This window comes from Sphaerodactylus townsendi, linkage group LG06, assembly GCF_021028975.2.
Source record: "Sphaerodactylus townsendi isolate TG3544 linkage group LG06, MPM_Stown_v2.3, whole genome shotgun sequence".
Classification (NCBI taxonomy): domain Eukaryota; kingdom Metazoa; phylum Chordata; class Lepidosauria; order Squamata; family Sphaerodactylidae; genus Sphaerodactylus; species Sphaerodactylus townsendi.
In genome coordinates this window covers 35007652-35023733 of record NC_059430.1, presented here as the reverse complement: position 1 = coordinate 35023733, position 16082 = coordinate 35007652, and the positions used below count along the sequence as shown (strand labels likewise).

The following is a 16082-nucleotide window of genomic DNA, read 5'->3' as shown; positions in this document are numbered from 1 at the left end:
GGATGGAGAAGGCAATCACTTCTAATTTTTAGACAAGTCTGCAAGTCATAAGTGTTTACAGATGAGTTTCATTTGTAGTTGATGAGGTATTGCCTGGTGTTTGTCATTGGTGTTCTAGTTTACATTGATGTACATTGAATTGTTATGAGAAATTAATGCTAATTGGACTGTTTTTAGATTCAAATGGATAGCTGGGTTGGTCTGAAGCAGCAGAAAAAAGTTTGAGTCAATGGCACCTTTGAGACCAACAAAATTTTATTTTCAGTATACGTTTTTGTGGGCTGTTTGTAAGATAGCATTGTTAAGTGTCTAGAGTCCTTTATTGACAAAATGCAGGCTAGAAATGTACTAGGCAAGTAAATACATTTTGGTTGACACACTGTCATTGTGATAGCCTCATTAAGATTGGGCTAGTTTTATTACCCATTTCCAGCCTTCCATTTGTCTGCTGAGATAAGAGCTTGAAAGAATCTTATTCCTTAATGTAGGGCATACAGCCATAAAGAGTTAGTGGAAACCGAAGAGAACATATGTGTTTTATATTTACTTGTGATGAATTAGCCATTCCAGTATTATTAATATTCTTATCTTTTAGAAAGAGGAGAGTGTAGCTGTTTTAACATTACTTACTAGAAAAAAATCTCTTTGAACAAATTGGCTGCTATGCAGCCTTTTTTGACCCATTCAACAAAAGGAGAAAGGAACATTTGATTGAACCTGTAGCATAGCTGTGTGAATACAGTGACTGATTCTCTTCTGACTCATCCCAAGAAGTAATGGAGTATATGTCCATCTGTGGCATCTGGGAAACAAACAGCCTAGGACAGATGTTTCTTCTGCTATATGATGTGGGGACTACGATGGACCCCTCTACACACACCTTCTTTACTTCTTCATTCAGGCAAACTACTCACTTACCTAGCTTCTCAGATTTTCCTACCTTTTCCTCTTCAGGGACTGAGATTCTTGAGAAATGGTAGCATTTGGTGTACGGTAATAAAAGAACTTTCCCTCAGGCCTGTGACTTTCCCTGAAGGTGAAGAATGCCTGTTGACTTAAAACCCTTCTAAGCAAACTCCTTGCTAGGGCACACAAAATAAGTACTGAAGTAGATTTTAAACTTAAACAGAATAAAAGGTTTATTAACAGAGAGGAGATGGGAATGGAAGATGAATAACTCAGAGATAAGGAATGGATGAAGCAAATAAGACTGGAGAAATATATAGACACTAGAGGTGGGCACAGAATTTCAGTATTTGTTTTTTCTAGCACAAACTTAATAAGATTGTTCTGTTTCAGCAACAGTTCAGCTTAGATGTTATATAGTTGTTTCTTAGATGGTACAGTTCCTTAAACTTAAGATGCTCTGGCTAATGGCTTGTTCACACACATAGGGTTTTAACAGACTTGATACATACTCAGTACCCTCAAACAGCCCTCACAGTTAGAAAACCCTCAACTAAAACATAAAACACCCTTCTGAGGAAGTACAAAGCAAAACCCAATACCCCTAGACTAACTGGTACCCAGGAATTCTTCCCTTGTTGGAAGATATTCCTCACTGGTTTATATCTATTTGGCTCTTCAACTTGACCCCTTTATAAACACCTCCATCAGTTCTCTCAGTCTGTGTATGTTATTGTTTTCACCACAGCTCACATGCTGATTAGTAGAATCAGTCATACACTTTGACTGAACCACTCCCCTCAGAGATGTTATGTTTTAAAGCACAGTTTAAATGTGACAGCTCTTAACACCAGGAGCTCTAAAGGCCAAAAACCTCACAAAGTGTTCTGTCAGGGAGTTAACCTCTTCCCCCTCTGTATCATTTAGCCATCAGGCCAATCAAAGTGTAGGGTGCCACAACCAATCAGGTGGCTTTTCTGTTACTAGGGTTTTATGCCTCACTCTGAATGTAAACAATCAGGCACTGACAAACCTGCACTTTTAAAAATCACACTTTTTTGCAATCTGTCACAAGGGCACACATACTTCTGATACTGTTGTGATAAGATTTATCTCAAATAATTTACAAGTGTAGTTATGGAAGACACTGATATTACTACAGCAGCTTCCTGAGAAATCTATTCCATAGTGTTGCTCCCAATTCCCATTTTGCAATAATTCTCTCTAAAGTATCATGTTTATACAATTTAAGTAGTGAAGGTAGCTTACCAGTGGTCAAAAGCCTATTAAAATATATGGATGTTGTGGTCCTCCATGTTCCCTACCCTACTTGCTGGTGTACTAGAGCATATTACTATTATCCAGCATCCAGTTTTGTCAACTGTTCCTGGTGTAATGAAGCCATGCATCTGAGGCAACTTTTTATGTCTTTGATCCTGAGTCCAGATTTGTTGGTATAGATAAGGACGTTAGAATGTTTTTTAAATAGAAAGGACCAAGCATAAAATACATGTGAAACTGGAAAGAACTCCATTGAATGGCCTTATTTCTTTTTCCAAGAGAAGTGTACAGAATTCTAGAAGAGATGTTAGCAATCTCCCTTCTGAATAATGTCTGTTCTCCTGAGAGCCACAGCTTCAGCTAGTTTCCTGTGTTACAATTTGGTTTTTGTTCTTTCTCCCCTTCTGTTCTTTGCTTCAGATGGAGTTGGCTATTCGGCCTTTTTTCCCTAGGAAATGTTGTGAAAATGGAAGTTTAAAATAAATTTAATTGCTGTTATGATTAAAAAATGAGGACGGTCATTTAAAGTAATGATAGTTTTTTTTACTGAGGGTTTGTTGTAGGCCATTTTAGGAAAGTGGTGGTAGATTAATTTTCCATTTACACATCTTGTGCATTTATCAGATTCAAATTTTTCTTTGTAGATCTCTAGTCTTTAGTTAGAAAAATGGCAACAATTTAGGAGATTTCTTGCACTTAGAATAAATGCTTTTATAATTATTTTTTAGAACCTTTTTGAGAATTTTCAAGGTAATCCATTCGTAACACTCAGCAAGAGCTCCGAACTCTTCCTTAAAAACACTCAGCGAAAGCTCCGAACTCTTCCTTAAATTTGTTAACATTTCAGAACTTTATTATATCAAATTGCAAAACCTCTGCAAAGCAGAGCTTCCCACAATTATGAATGAAGGTTTTGAAGATCCCAGCGAATTTAATTTAACATTTGAAAATATTGAATAACCGCCACCACAAAATAGTAGCATTGTTTACATGCATCGATGTGTAGATATTGGGGGGCGGTGGGGGGGAGCAGACTGCCTGGAGTTAGGGTGCCATTTTGGATTGTGTCATGGTAACCACAATTGTTGCCTAAGTGACCATTTTGTGATTCAATGTGGGGCCTCAGAAGTTGCAGGCAGGGCAAAGAGGGGGAAACAGTAGCAAGTGAGGGGAGGGCTGCAAGAGGAAGAAATAAGGAGAAACAGGACACCCCTATCCCATGATCTTCACATGCTGCTCACTGGTTACTTCTGTTTCTGTTAATGATAGTGGGTTGCTGTTTATTAGCTGATCGAACAAAATTTATCTTTTGCTACTGGAGAGCTGATTGTTCTTGGGAATTAGAGTATTCCCATGGTTTTAGTTCATTCTGTATTCTTAAATGTCCCCCCCCCCCTCAGAGTTTGGAATCTTGTTCCTGGACATTGAATTGTATGCACTTCATTATATCTGGATTTCTGTCTGGTAACAATTTTTGTAATTTGGGTGCTGTGTGGTTTCCGGGCTGTATGGCCGTGTTCTAGCAGCATTCTCTCCTGACGTTTCGCCTGCATCTGTGGCTGGCATCTTCAGAGATCCTCTGAAGATGCCAGCCACAGATGCAGGCGAAACGTCAGGAGAGAATGCTGCTAGAACACGGCCATATAGCCCGGAAACCACACAGCACCCAAGTGATTCCAGCCGTGAAAGCCTTCGACAATAAATTTTTGTAATGTTTCCCAAATCCCTTCCAGACAGGAAGATGGCCTGGTGGTGAACCCAAATACAATGACTAAATGAGATCTAAAGAAATGTTGGACACATGGGAATGTTTTTCATAGAATCATAGAGTTGGAAGAGACCTCAAAGGCCATCCAACCCCCTGCAATCCAGGAACATACAATCAAAACACTCCCGACATATGTTCATCCAGCCTCTGTTTAAAACCCTCTAAAGAAGGAGACTCCACAACTCTCCGAGGCAATGAATTCCACTGTTGAACAGCTCTGACGGTCAGGAAGTTCTTTCTAATGTTTAGGTGGAATCTCTTTTCCTGCACCTTGAATCCATTATTCCTGGTCCAATTCTCTACAGCAGCAAAAAACAAGAATGCTCCTTCTTTGACGTGGCCTCGCTTCAAATATTTAAACATAGCTATGTACCCCCTTAATCTTCACTACTCCAGACTAAACATCCCCAGCTCCGTAAACCTCTCTTCATAGGGCATGGACTCCAGACCTTTTACCATTGTTGTTGCCCTCCCCTGGACTCGTTCCAGCTTGTCAATATCCTTCTTGAATTGGAGTGCCCAGAACCGTACACAGTATTCCAGCTGAGGTCTAACCAATGCAGAATAGAGAGGTACAATTATATCCCTCAATCTTGACACTATACTCCTATTGATACAGCCCAAAATCGCATTGGCTTTCTTGGCTGCTGCATCACCGTATTTTAGCATTTAACAGTCTTCTAAATCTGTGCCACCAATTAGCTTAACTTTATTCTCATTTGCATGGTCACTAGTGGTTCATTTCATAAAATTCTGAGAACTGGTGTGGCTCGTTGGGTAGACTTTTGAAAAGGATCCTGAGGGTTCCAACTTCAATTTGCAGTTCATTCATTAAGTACTGAAAGGTAGGCAACCTTGGGCAAATCAATTTTCCCACTTCAATTCCTATTTGTACAATATATATATGTATGTATGTATGTATGTGTGTGTGTGTGTGTGTGTGTGTGTGTGTGTGTGTGTGTGTGTGTGTGTGTGTGTGTGTGTGTGTGTGTGTGTATATATATATATATATATATATATATATATATATATATATATATATATATATATATATATATATATATATTGTACAAATAGGAATTGAAGTGGGAAAATTGATTTGCCCAAGGTTGCCTACCTTTCAGTACTTAATTGTGCCTTCATAATGTTGTTCTTGGGTTGCAAATAACATGATATGTTAATGTACAAGAGCAAAAAGACACTATACCAGGGGTCTGCAACCTATAAATCCAGGGAACATACAAATCCAGGAAAAAAGTTTAATTACAAAAAAATCTGTAAATGGCCATCTGTCAGGAGTGCTTCTGATTGTGTGTTCCTGCATTGCAGGGCGGTTGGACTTGATGGCCCTCGGGGTCTCTTCCAACTCTATGATTATGTGATTCACTGATTATTTCTGGACACAAAATGAAAATGTTTTTATAAATTATCCCTCATCAGTTAATCTCGGTTCAGAACTCTTTTGCTGATGATCACTTATCAGTTAATATCTGTAACTCATTTATTCACTGCTGTTTATGAGACTCTGGATTGTGCAATCATTGCAAACCCCTTTCAGAATTATTAAAGGGAATCTCTTCTGCGTGAACAGAGCTGTGGCTTAGTGGGAAAAGCCTCTGCTCTACATGCAGAAGTTATTAATCTGCTAACATCTCCATGCCTAAGATCCTGGATAGCTGCCAATGATCCAAGTAAGCAGCAGTCACCTTGATAAGTGAATGGCTTGACTTGGTGTGAGGCAGTTTCATGTGAGTAAATTTCTATAAGATACAGTTAAATCTGGATCACTTTCAAAATCTATGGAACATAGATTCTTTATTACTGAGTGGAAAAAGAATGGGTTTTTAATATCACACTTCCCCTGACCCGTAAGGAGACTCGAAGTGACTTACTATCTCCTTCCCTGACCCCCCCCCCACAACAGGCTTTGTGAGGTGGGTGGGGCTGAGAGGGTTCTGAAAAAATCATAGTGTTTGATGGAACCAGTGGTGGGATTCAGCAGGTTCGCACCACTTCAGTAGAACCGGTTGTTAAAATGGTGCTTGTAAACAACCAGTTGTTAAATTATTTGAATCCTGCTACTGGAACCAAATGTTAAATGATTTGAATCCCACCACTGGATGGGGCCATACATGTCATCTTATTCAACTCCTTGTTCTATGCAGGATCAACCTACAGCATCCATGGCAAGTGTTTGCTTAGACTGCTTGAAGCTGGAGAACTGTGGCTATTACTGAGTTATTTGTTTTTCAGGCTACAATCTAATATACCAATTTTTATGGTATGTGGAAAAGGTTTGCTGTAATTTGATGTTAAATAGTTTATTTAAAAAATTATACTTGGATTAAGGGAACACTGAATTAAATCTTTCTCTGTCAAAAGTTTGGGCAGTCACTCCTTTTTGTAGAGAAATTGTATCTGTCACTAATTTAAAATCCCTTCTTAGGTGCAAGAATAAAATGTTTTCTGATGACATCCAAGAAGGCAAAATAGGAGGGCAGATATTATATCACTCAGTGTTATGCATGATTTCAAAGAACAGCTTCAGTGATGTGTTTCTTTCTCTTTTCTTACTATTGTTTGTTCTAAAGTGTTTATAATTCAAAATGTGATGTCTCGTAGAAACAGCCTGTCTCTTTAATCTTCTGATGGCCAACTAGTAGGCCTGAGGCAGTGTCAGGATGGTGATTTTGCACAGCCTGTTAAGTACAATGTATTGAAATCATGCAGAGGTCTAGTATCCTAAAGTGGAAGAGCCCGCGGCACAGTGTGGTGAGCACAGTACTTTAGTCAAAACTGTGCATGACCTGAGTTTTGTTTCAGGTAGCCTGCTCAAGATTGACTCAGCCTATCATCCTTGCAAGACTGATAAAATTTGTACCCAGCTTGCTGGGGGTAAAGTGGAGACTACTGGGAAAGGCAATGGCAAATCAGCCCGTAAACAGTGGTGGGATTCAGCAGGTTTCTACCACTTCGGCAGAACCAGTTATTAAAATGGTGCTTGTAAACAACCAGTTGTTAAATTATTTGAATCCCACCACTGGAACTGGTTGTTAAATTATTGGAATCCAACCAGTGCCCGTAGACATATTCTTCCTAGTAAACATCTTGATGTGACATAACTCTATGGATCAGTAGTTACCTGGTGCGTGCACAAGAGACTACTTTTGCCTTTACCTATCTTAAGGTGGACACTTTGGGCTTGGTTCTGAGAAATGAAAGCTTAAATTCCTTGGCAGTCAAACAAATGTCTTGGCCAAATCTTGTTATTTTTGTCCTACAGCTACAAAGTGGCTGTAGAAATGATCTGCTAGCCTGCACCATTGCACCAGGAATTATAAAAGGACTTTATGCTCTTAACAGTGCCATACAAAGACATACCATTAATACTTCTACCTTAAGCATGCATGACTTTATTGCAATGTTGGTTTTGGTAACAAAGTGTATTGAGCTTGTTAAGGCATTTGAAGAATTGGCGATGATTAGATTTAATGAAGATTTAAAAGAAGCTGTTTGTTTTGTTGAAGACTTTCTGGGTTTCCTGGCCCGTTGTGGTCTGGTAGTTTTTGCTGCTAATATTTTGCCTGCATCTATGGTTGGCATCTTCAGAGGTATGTGACAGTAAGATATGCCACAGAGAGCATCAAATCTTACTATGACATATCTCTGAAGATGCCAGCCATAGATACAGGCAAAATGTTAGGAGCAAAAACTACCAGATAATGACGTTGCAGTTCAGAAAACCCTCAACTACCCAAGCTGTTAGTATTCCGATCTGTTGCACTCATAATGAAGGAAACATACTTTTCAAATTGAATAATCACAAAATGTATTTTATTTGAAGATAATTAGCTTTCGGGTTTTTTCTTAAGTGCACCATCACTTGCAAAAATGTTTGGTGAAGTCTAGTGGTCTTTTCTTTGCTCAGGGATCTTTTTTACTTCTGGAGGGTTATAAGAGTCACAAAACAAGACCATATGATACAATACACTCTTTATTTTACACAGCAGCAGCTCATACAGTTTTAAAGGCCACTTTGGTACATTTCTGGAAACTTGTATCAATTGGGCTGGATCTAGGCATTCACTCATACAAAGTATCACAAATCTTTTCTGTTTCCCCCTTTCTCCAGCAGTCCCTTCTGACCTCAAGAAAGTTGATTTCCAGGGTTGCAATGCCCGCATGGGTTGACCGCGTGGGTTGACAGGCTGAGATGGTGAGCAGGTGAAATAACTCTTCACCCTCTTCTGTCAGTGCAGCCCTGTTATTATTCCACTTGGGTCTCATGACTCTGGAAATGAAGTTTCCTGCAATCAGACAGGACTCCTGTAGGGTGGGAAGGCAGGAAATATCTAAATAATCAGCGCTTACTGCTGACAGATTGCTGGACCCAAGCCTTAGATGCAGAAATGGTGGGGGGAGGGGGTGTTTCATAATAATAAATAGATGAGGCTGGAGGATACGTAATTTCCTTTCTTCCTAATGGTATTTAAGATCAGTATTCCCCTCTTAACTATAGTCTGTTCTGCTAAACAATACTAAGACATCTGCTGCTGGGTTTTAGTACTACTGCAGTTTTGCCTCACGTGTACTTTTAAAGTTATGTACTGAATAATATGCAAGTGTGAGGCTTGAAGACTGAACTGTACTTCAGTTAAGGCATCACAGGTTTCTGGAAAGCATTGAAAGCTATGAGGAGCAGTATATAATTTCCTCCATCCTTACTTTTTTAGAGAATAAAAAGCATGGGAAAAACAAAAATTACAAGGTTATGCTGGTAATTTACCTTGTCTTTCTTGCCTGCTGCATACAGCTGAGTTTGGAATTGCCCCAGATGAGCTGCATTTGTACAGCAAACTGCTGAAACCCCATGTAAGAGGGGATAAACGCTGTGATAAAAATGGAAGCTGAACTTTCTGATGCGAGAAGAGCTTTGCATATTATCACAGCTGCTGGTTTTCTTGACAGGACCTGCAAGCAGTGTATTCAGTAGGCCTGAAAGCAGCAGTGTGAGATTTGGATTTCATTTGTGTGTGTTTTGTTTTAATTCTTTGTGCTGCTGCAGCTGATGTTCCTTTTTTGCCCACCTCACAGCAGAGATGATGTGACAGCACAGATCTGCCTCCCTTTTGCCCCCCCCCCCTTCCACTTGAAAGCACAAATCCCTGTCTGGCAAGAGGAGATTAATCCTGAAGTCTGTGAGTTTTTCCCAAGCAGAGATGGGAAGACTGAGGAGAGACTGGAGACAAAGCGTCTTGGGGGGAGAGGGGCATTTTCATTTTTTCAGTGAACAGTTGGGAATCTTGGGGCAGCACTGAAAATTATACCTGTAGATATTTATCTTTCTTTTGGAAAGAATGAAATCCTTTGTAAACAAGGTTTTACTTGCTCACAATGTGTAATACAAAGATTTTAATGCAATACCATCTGAAGCATTAGATAATTCTTCCTACTGTCTTCCTACAGTGTGACTGACCCAGAGTCACCCAGTCACCCAGATAAGTCACCCAGATCATTCTTCCTACTGTTGATTTTTTAAAAAACTATTAACAGTTTCATCCAAAACCCTTGGCATTCTGGCGGAGCACGGAGCAAAAAAATGCCCCCCAAACCCTGACTGCAAGACAGCGCTCCATAGGGCTTAAGGATGCCATACTCCCAGCCCTAATCTCTGGGTGGGAGCTGACTAATGTTCGCTCTTCACCCATAAATGCCCCAAACCCTTCCGCATTCTGGTGTACAATTGGGATGCCAGCACAAGGCCCATTGCGACCTGTGCTAAGCATCTTACAATGGTGGGGCTGAGGGACCACTGGTGCATCTGCCTCCTCCACCAGGCTAAGTACCCCAGGTAGAGCAAACACACTGGTGCAAGGCAATACAGTTCCTACAAGCCCTTTTGCCTCTCCCTGCTTGGGATGGGACTGGAACTCACAGCTGACTTATGGTGACTCTGTGGGGTTTCCAAAGCAAGAGATGTTGGTTGATGGTTTGCCATTATCTACTTCTGCATCGTAACCCTGGTATTCCTTGGAGGTCTCCCATCTAAATACTGCTTGAGGCAGGGCTGTGTGTGACTGACCCAAAATCACCCACCAAGCTTCCATGGTGTGAGTGGGGATTTGAACCTGAGTTTCTGAGGTCCAACACCTTAATTGCTACACCTGGTCTTCCACACTATAGAATTTACAGCACATTTTTCAAGGATATTTTTTATTGTTTGAATGTGAATAATTTTTCAGTAATCAATATACTATAATTTGTTAAATAAGCTGGCTAATGGGATTGTTTTTGTCCAAAGACTTTACTTTATTTCGTATTTTTGTAATGTCAATGTTAATCTTTTCCTATCCAGTTTTTTCCATCTAAGATATGTGTGGTAAGGTAGCATAGGATTTGCAGCTTTCTTAAATAGTATTTGTGAAAACTAACAATGTAGTCCTAATCAGAGTTGAAAGAATCCATTGAAGTAAGTGGGTCTTCCAGGGTGTAATTCTACTTTGAGTTGACCTGCAAGGCACATATGCTTTTGAATTTCACTATATGCTAAATTCTACTGCAATTTTATATGCTAGCTACATTATAAACTCTGTATTTTGTGTTTCTAAAGCAATAGAAAAAGCTTAGGTTGAGATGAAAGCAAGTACTGCATATATTTCAATTTTCCCCATGAACTCCATTTTTTCTATGATCTCAAAATTTCTAGAAATGTTACCTCTCTAGCCCTAAGGAAAGCAGTCTGAAATTCTGGTCCATGTCTTGCCTCTGGTAAGAAAGACATTCCTGGTGAAAGGAAGGGATTTTTTTTTCCTGTAGGTCTGCTGCTCTTACCTTTTCCTTGCTAGGCTGGCTAGCACAGGTGCCTTGTCATGGGTGCAGACTGAAAGAAAATGAGGATATTGTTCATCTGGGTTCTCTTCTCAGCATCAAGTCACCTAAGTTGACAGATATTCTTCATTGCCCACCTTAAGGCTAATGTTAAGTATACCTTTAAGTATACTGTTAAGTATACCCATCATGATCTTGTAAGCCATTCAGTTCTTCCTGGTTTGGCAGAGAGAAAAATGTTCTGCAACATCCCAGCTGGCTTGCCACTTTCCTCTTTTTTCTCTGGAGGCATGGGTGCTGATTATGGTTTTTGTAGGTAGGCTACTTGTGTGACTTCCATATCCAATCAGCTCTAAAGACTTTGGCCTCACCATGGGGAATCCCCACCCATTCATAGCTGAGATGTTTCTCAAAATTCCAGAAAGAGTATTAAATGCTGTATCGGAGCAGTTCCAATGGATAGTACTATACAAAAAATTGTCAATAAGACAGCCATTGTATGAAGCTGTCTTGTCAGACCATTTGTCTATCAAGATGACTGCTTTGATTGATATCACAATTCCTTGTTCTCAGGAAAAGATACATGTTTCCCAATACTTGCTACCAGATATCCTTTAACCAGAGATGTGGAGTATTGACTTCTTTCCTGCAAAACAAATTCTTGATCATTGAACCAGAGATCTTCCATTAATATTACAAGCCTAGTTTTCCTGATTAACAGCTGTACTCTTGCTGCTGTTTGATGTGTTGAGTAATATGTTAATGATGTTTGCCTTGCCTAATGAAGGATTCCCCCCACTTCTGCGAAAAGTGAAAAGAAAATGGGATGTTACCCAAATTAGACATTTTACTGGATCTGGAGTCTGGAAAATACATTTTTGAAATGTCTATAAGAACATAAGAACGAGCCTGCTGGATCAGAACAGAGTCCATCTAGTCCAGCACTCTGCTACTCGCAGTGGCCCACCAGGTGCCTTTGGGAGCTCACATGCAGGATGTGAAATCAATGGCCTTCTGCTGCTGCTGTTCCTGAGCACCTGGTCTGCTGAGGCATTTGCAATCTGAGATCAAGGAGGATCAAGATTGGTAGCCATAGATCGACTTCTCCTCCATAAATCAGTCCAAGCCCCTTTTAAAGCTATCCAGGTTAGTGGCCATCACCACCTCCTGTGGCAGCATATTCCAAACACCAATCACACATTGTGTGAAGAAGTGTTTCATTTTATTAGTCCTAATTCTTCTCCCCAGCATTTTCAATGTATGCCCCCTGGTTCTATAAAAATATAAAAAATATCTTATTGGCATTCTGAAAACTCTACAAAGTGCGGTTGAATCCAAGTCTTTGTATTTTTTTTCCTCCACCAAGTCACAACTGACTTGTGATGACCCTGTAGGGTGCTCAAGGCAAGAGACTTTTGGAGGTGGTTTGCCATTGCCTGCCTCCGCATCATAACACTGGTATTCCTTGGAGGTCTCCCATCCCAAATACTACCAGGGTCAGGGCTGAGAGGGTATGACTGACTCAGGGTCACACAGCAAGCTTCCTTGGCGCTAGTGGGGATTTGAACCGGGGTTTCCCAGGCTCTAGTGGGACATCTTAATTACTATGCCATGCTGGCTCTCAGTCTTCTCTGAATGCTGCTTAACATCTTGGTGTTTAAAACCAATATCTTTATTCTTGCCTACCAATCCTGCAAAATACAATTGTATGTATTTTATGTATAGAATTATCTTTCTTTTGTCAACTGACTTTAAAATCACTATGACTCTTACTTACACATGTTATTTACAGATGGCACAATTTATACCATTCTAACCATGGGAAATGGATAGGCTTTTATAGTATAGGGAAGATGTTTTCTTATTTTCTTAATAGGTATATCTGGATTTCAGTTCATAGCAAAATAGAAGTATAAGAAAGCCAACTGAAAATGTATACTGCTCAGGAACAGTTTTTCTGTTGCACTTATTGTTAAAAACGTAATTTCTGTAGTATTTCTGAATATAAAATTACTTGGAACAATTAATCGATAATGGTTTTTTAAGGGGTTATTAATGGGATGATGAAATTATCTCTGTCTGTTAATGGTGAGAAGAGGTTCATATAGAAAATACCCCTGACTACTGTGCCAGTTCTTGAAGATGAGAGAGTGAGGCTAAGACTGCATTCCTAATAATACTTTACTGGGAGTAAGCGACATTCGGTAAAATGGGTCTTCTTTCTAGTCGACCTGGTTAGTATTGTTCCCTAATGATGCAGTTCTGTACACAGTTACTAGAGTCTAAGCCCATTGATTTCAGTGGGTTTAGACTGGTCTAATATATATAAGATTGTTCCCTAAGTAGGTTTTTTCTAGTCACCTGGTGAATTATATTGGCTGTCCTTTAGTCTCTGGAACACCTATTGCTTAAGCCAGACATTTTTCACTGGCACACCCTGTGTGTTCTTTGCTTTAATACTCTTGTTGAACACTGAAATCAAAAATTGTCATTACATGATTTGAAGGTTAGTTATATTAATGTTTGGTCATCGCACTGAATAAATCATAGTATTTAACTTAGCATCCAATCTGCAATCTTGTTTAGAGAAGAACTGTTCTGTTTTGTCCAAGCATGTGTTCTCAAATTAAATCTGCGAGCGTAATTAAGATTTAAAAGTCACTAGCACATTGCAGCTAAATAAAAAATTGTAGAAACATCATGTCTATCCTAGAACCATTGAAGTAAAGTGGCAGATTACCTGTGTTGGTCAAACAAATAGCTGGTTTACATTTGGTTAACATGGCCCTCAGTGTTATAAGTTTTGATTGCAAAAGATCCAGTGGTCTAAGAGGAGCATGCGCAGTTGTTTGTTCCTCTTCAAAGTGAATTTTCAAGACTTTGTACTGCCAAGGTTACAATGTTGAATCTGTTACTTCAGGTATTTTGGCCACAGATTCAGTCTGTGCCCCATTTATAAACTCTAATTAGAGGAAGTGATTATAGAATAAGCTGCCAGATTTTTAATAAGGTTGCCTGGCAACTTGTGGGAGGGTTGGGGAGGCAGTGTCGCCAGGGGAATTTTTTTCTTTTAAAGTACAGTGACATCGACTTCCAGAAATTGAAACAGGATGTGAAAAGGCTAGCTCTAGGTATAACCATAGAGTTTCTGGTAATTCTTAAGACTACCCTGTGTCAATTTCTGTATCAACCTCTGGTAAGTGCATAAAGCTGCCCTTCTTCCCCCGGCCCGCAACTTATTTTTTCTACTGCTACTGCATAGTGAGGGTGGGCAATGGAACTTGGGAACCCTCTGCCTAAATAGAACTATTTTGGTCTTGAAGTTTTCTCCTTTGCCCTGTTTCTAAATATTGTCAACCAGTTACATCTGTTCCTTCACCAGCTTCAACCCACAGTAGACCCAGTGTTCTGCCAGGAGTTCCTCTAGTGTTCCTCCATTATTATTATTATTATTATTATTATTATTATTATTATTATTATTATTATTATTATTATTATTATTATTATTATTATTATTATTATTATTATCATTATCGTTATCGTTATCGTTATCGTTATTAATTTAATATACCGCCCCATCCCCAAAGGACTCTGGGCGGTGTACAACATAAAACCATCATAATGTAGCTTCCATAAATACAGTTAAAACCAACAATTACTTTCTAGGATAGGCATCCCACGGAGACCTTATTTAACTTAAACTTAACTTAATTCTCCTAAAAAGGTGAATATTTTGTGAATATTTCCTTATTTTTTTAAAAAAAAAGAATCAAATTTTCTTTAAATAGGTTGTGTTTTCTTTTCTGATGAATTCAGGAACAAGTTCTTAATTTCAAAACAAAACAAATTCCCCCAACCTTTCCCTTGAGAGTGAAATTGACTAAAATGGAAGCCGTTTTCTTTCCTCTGTCAATTTCATCACTCCAGTCCCAACTAGGGTTTTTTCAAAGCAACAGCAGCATACTGGATCTTTCTGTGCTGCTAGGTTTTCCATCTCTCTTCCCTCCAACAACACATGTGGATTTACCACTGGATAGGTACTTCACAGAGAGCTTCAGGCCCCTGTATGCATGTACATGCATGATCCATGTGTCTGTTAACGTCTGTTTGTCACATTTAAATGCCAGTATTTCAGTGTGGCCTTAAAGTATGCTAGGAAATATAAGAAAGTCTGTATTGCAGCTCTCCACTACAGTTGGAACCAGCTGCTGATGCTGCCATTTTCAGACTTCCACTAGAATGCCTGCTGTTTGTTGGAAGTAGAGGCAGTAGACCAGGTGGCTCTGTTTTATCTACCCAGGAATACCACCTGTGCAGAAACATCAAGGAAATGAAGGAGGGCTGGGGTTTTTTCGTTTCAAAGGGCAGCATAAAATGGTTTCTTATTATACAATGTATGTCATGTGTAGCTGATATAAGATATTTTATTGATTTATGCTGTTTCATGGCTCTTCTAAGGCACACATTTATTGTTTTTGACATTTTGCAGAATGCTGAAATGGGTTCTTTTTCCTCCCCCACACCCTTTCCCCTGTGCATATGGCCTGTTTTTACTTTTTGCAAAGTCTTTTTCAAAGTCTTTCATTTCATTTCATTGGTGAGAGTGGCAAGGTAGTAAGCTGTATAGGTCATATTCTCTTTCTCTCTCTTTTTTTTCTTAGGGAATAATATGTGGAAGACACTGGACTTCATGTTTCCAACATAGGAACAGAACCAGGCTGGGAATCTCCACTTCTGAGAGAATGCTGGGAATCTGCAGAGGGCGACGGAAATTCCTGGCTGCCTCTCTGACTCTTCTTTTTGTTCCTGCTATTACCTGGATTTACCTGTTTGCTGGGAGCTTTGAAGGTAAAAAGAAAAGAATGTCTGTGCTTGATGTAGTTTGGGAACTGCAGAGTTTTTTGCAGTTGTGTCAGTGCTCCTTAAGATTTAGCAGTCTTTGGACAGATGGGATAAATTTGTCATCTGTTGTCTCCCTCAGTAAGAGGAAAAAAATGCTCCTATTCTGCCTTTCCACGGTGACATTTTCAATATTTATATTTCTTATCTCCAAGGTAGTTAATTTCTGTGGGTGTACTTGTTTTGAGGGCTGAAAGCACAAATTGATTTATGAGCATCACAGACTGATTATCACAAATGGAAACTGTGAATTTTGAGTCACATTTTATGCAGCCAGCCCTGATTTTTTTGTTTCTAACAAAGTATCATGGCAAATGTCTGGGGACAGGGCTGCCTCCTAGTACCCAGTAGCCCTCCCCACATCTCTCCCTTTAACAGACTCCTGCCCAGGGATTACAGG

At 39.5% G+C, this 16082-nt stretch overlaps 1 protein-coding gene across 1 annotated transcript in view; it reads left to right on the top strand.

The window, feature by feature from the left end:
• The window catches only part of LARGE1 (LARGE xylosyl- and glucuronyltransferase 1), a 405097-nt gene that overhangs the window by 91683 nt on the left and 297332 nt on the right, over positions 1-16082 (top strand). Inside the window, 1 exon segment of the mRNA XM_048499683.1 lies at positions 15445-15631. Coding sequence (XP_048355640.1) covers positions 15526-15631 — 106 coding nt within the window. The 5' untranslated portion in view covers positions 15445-15525.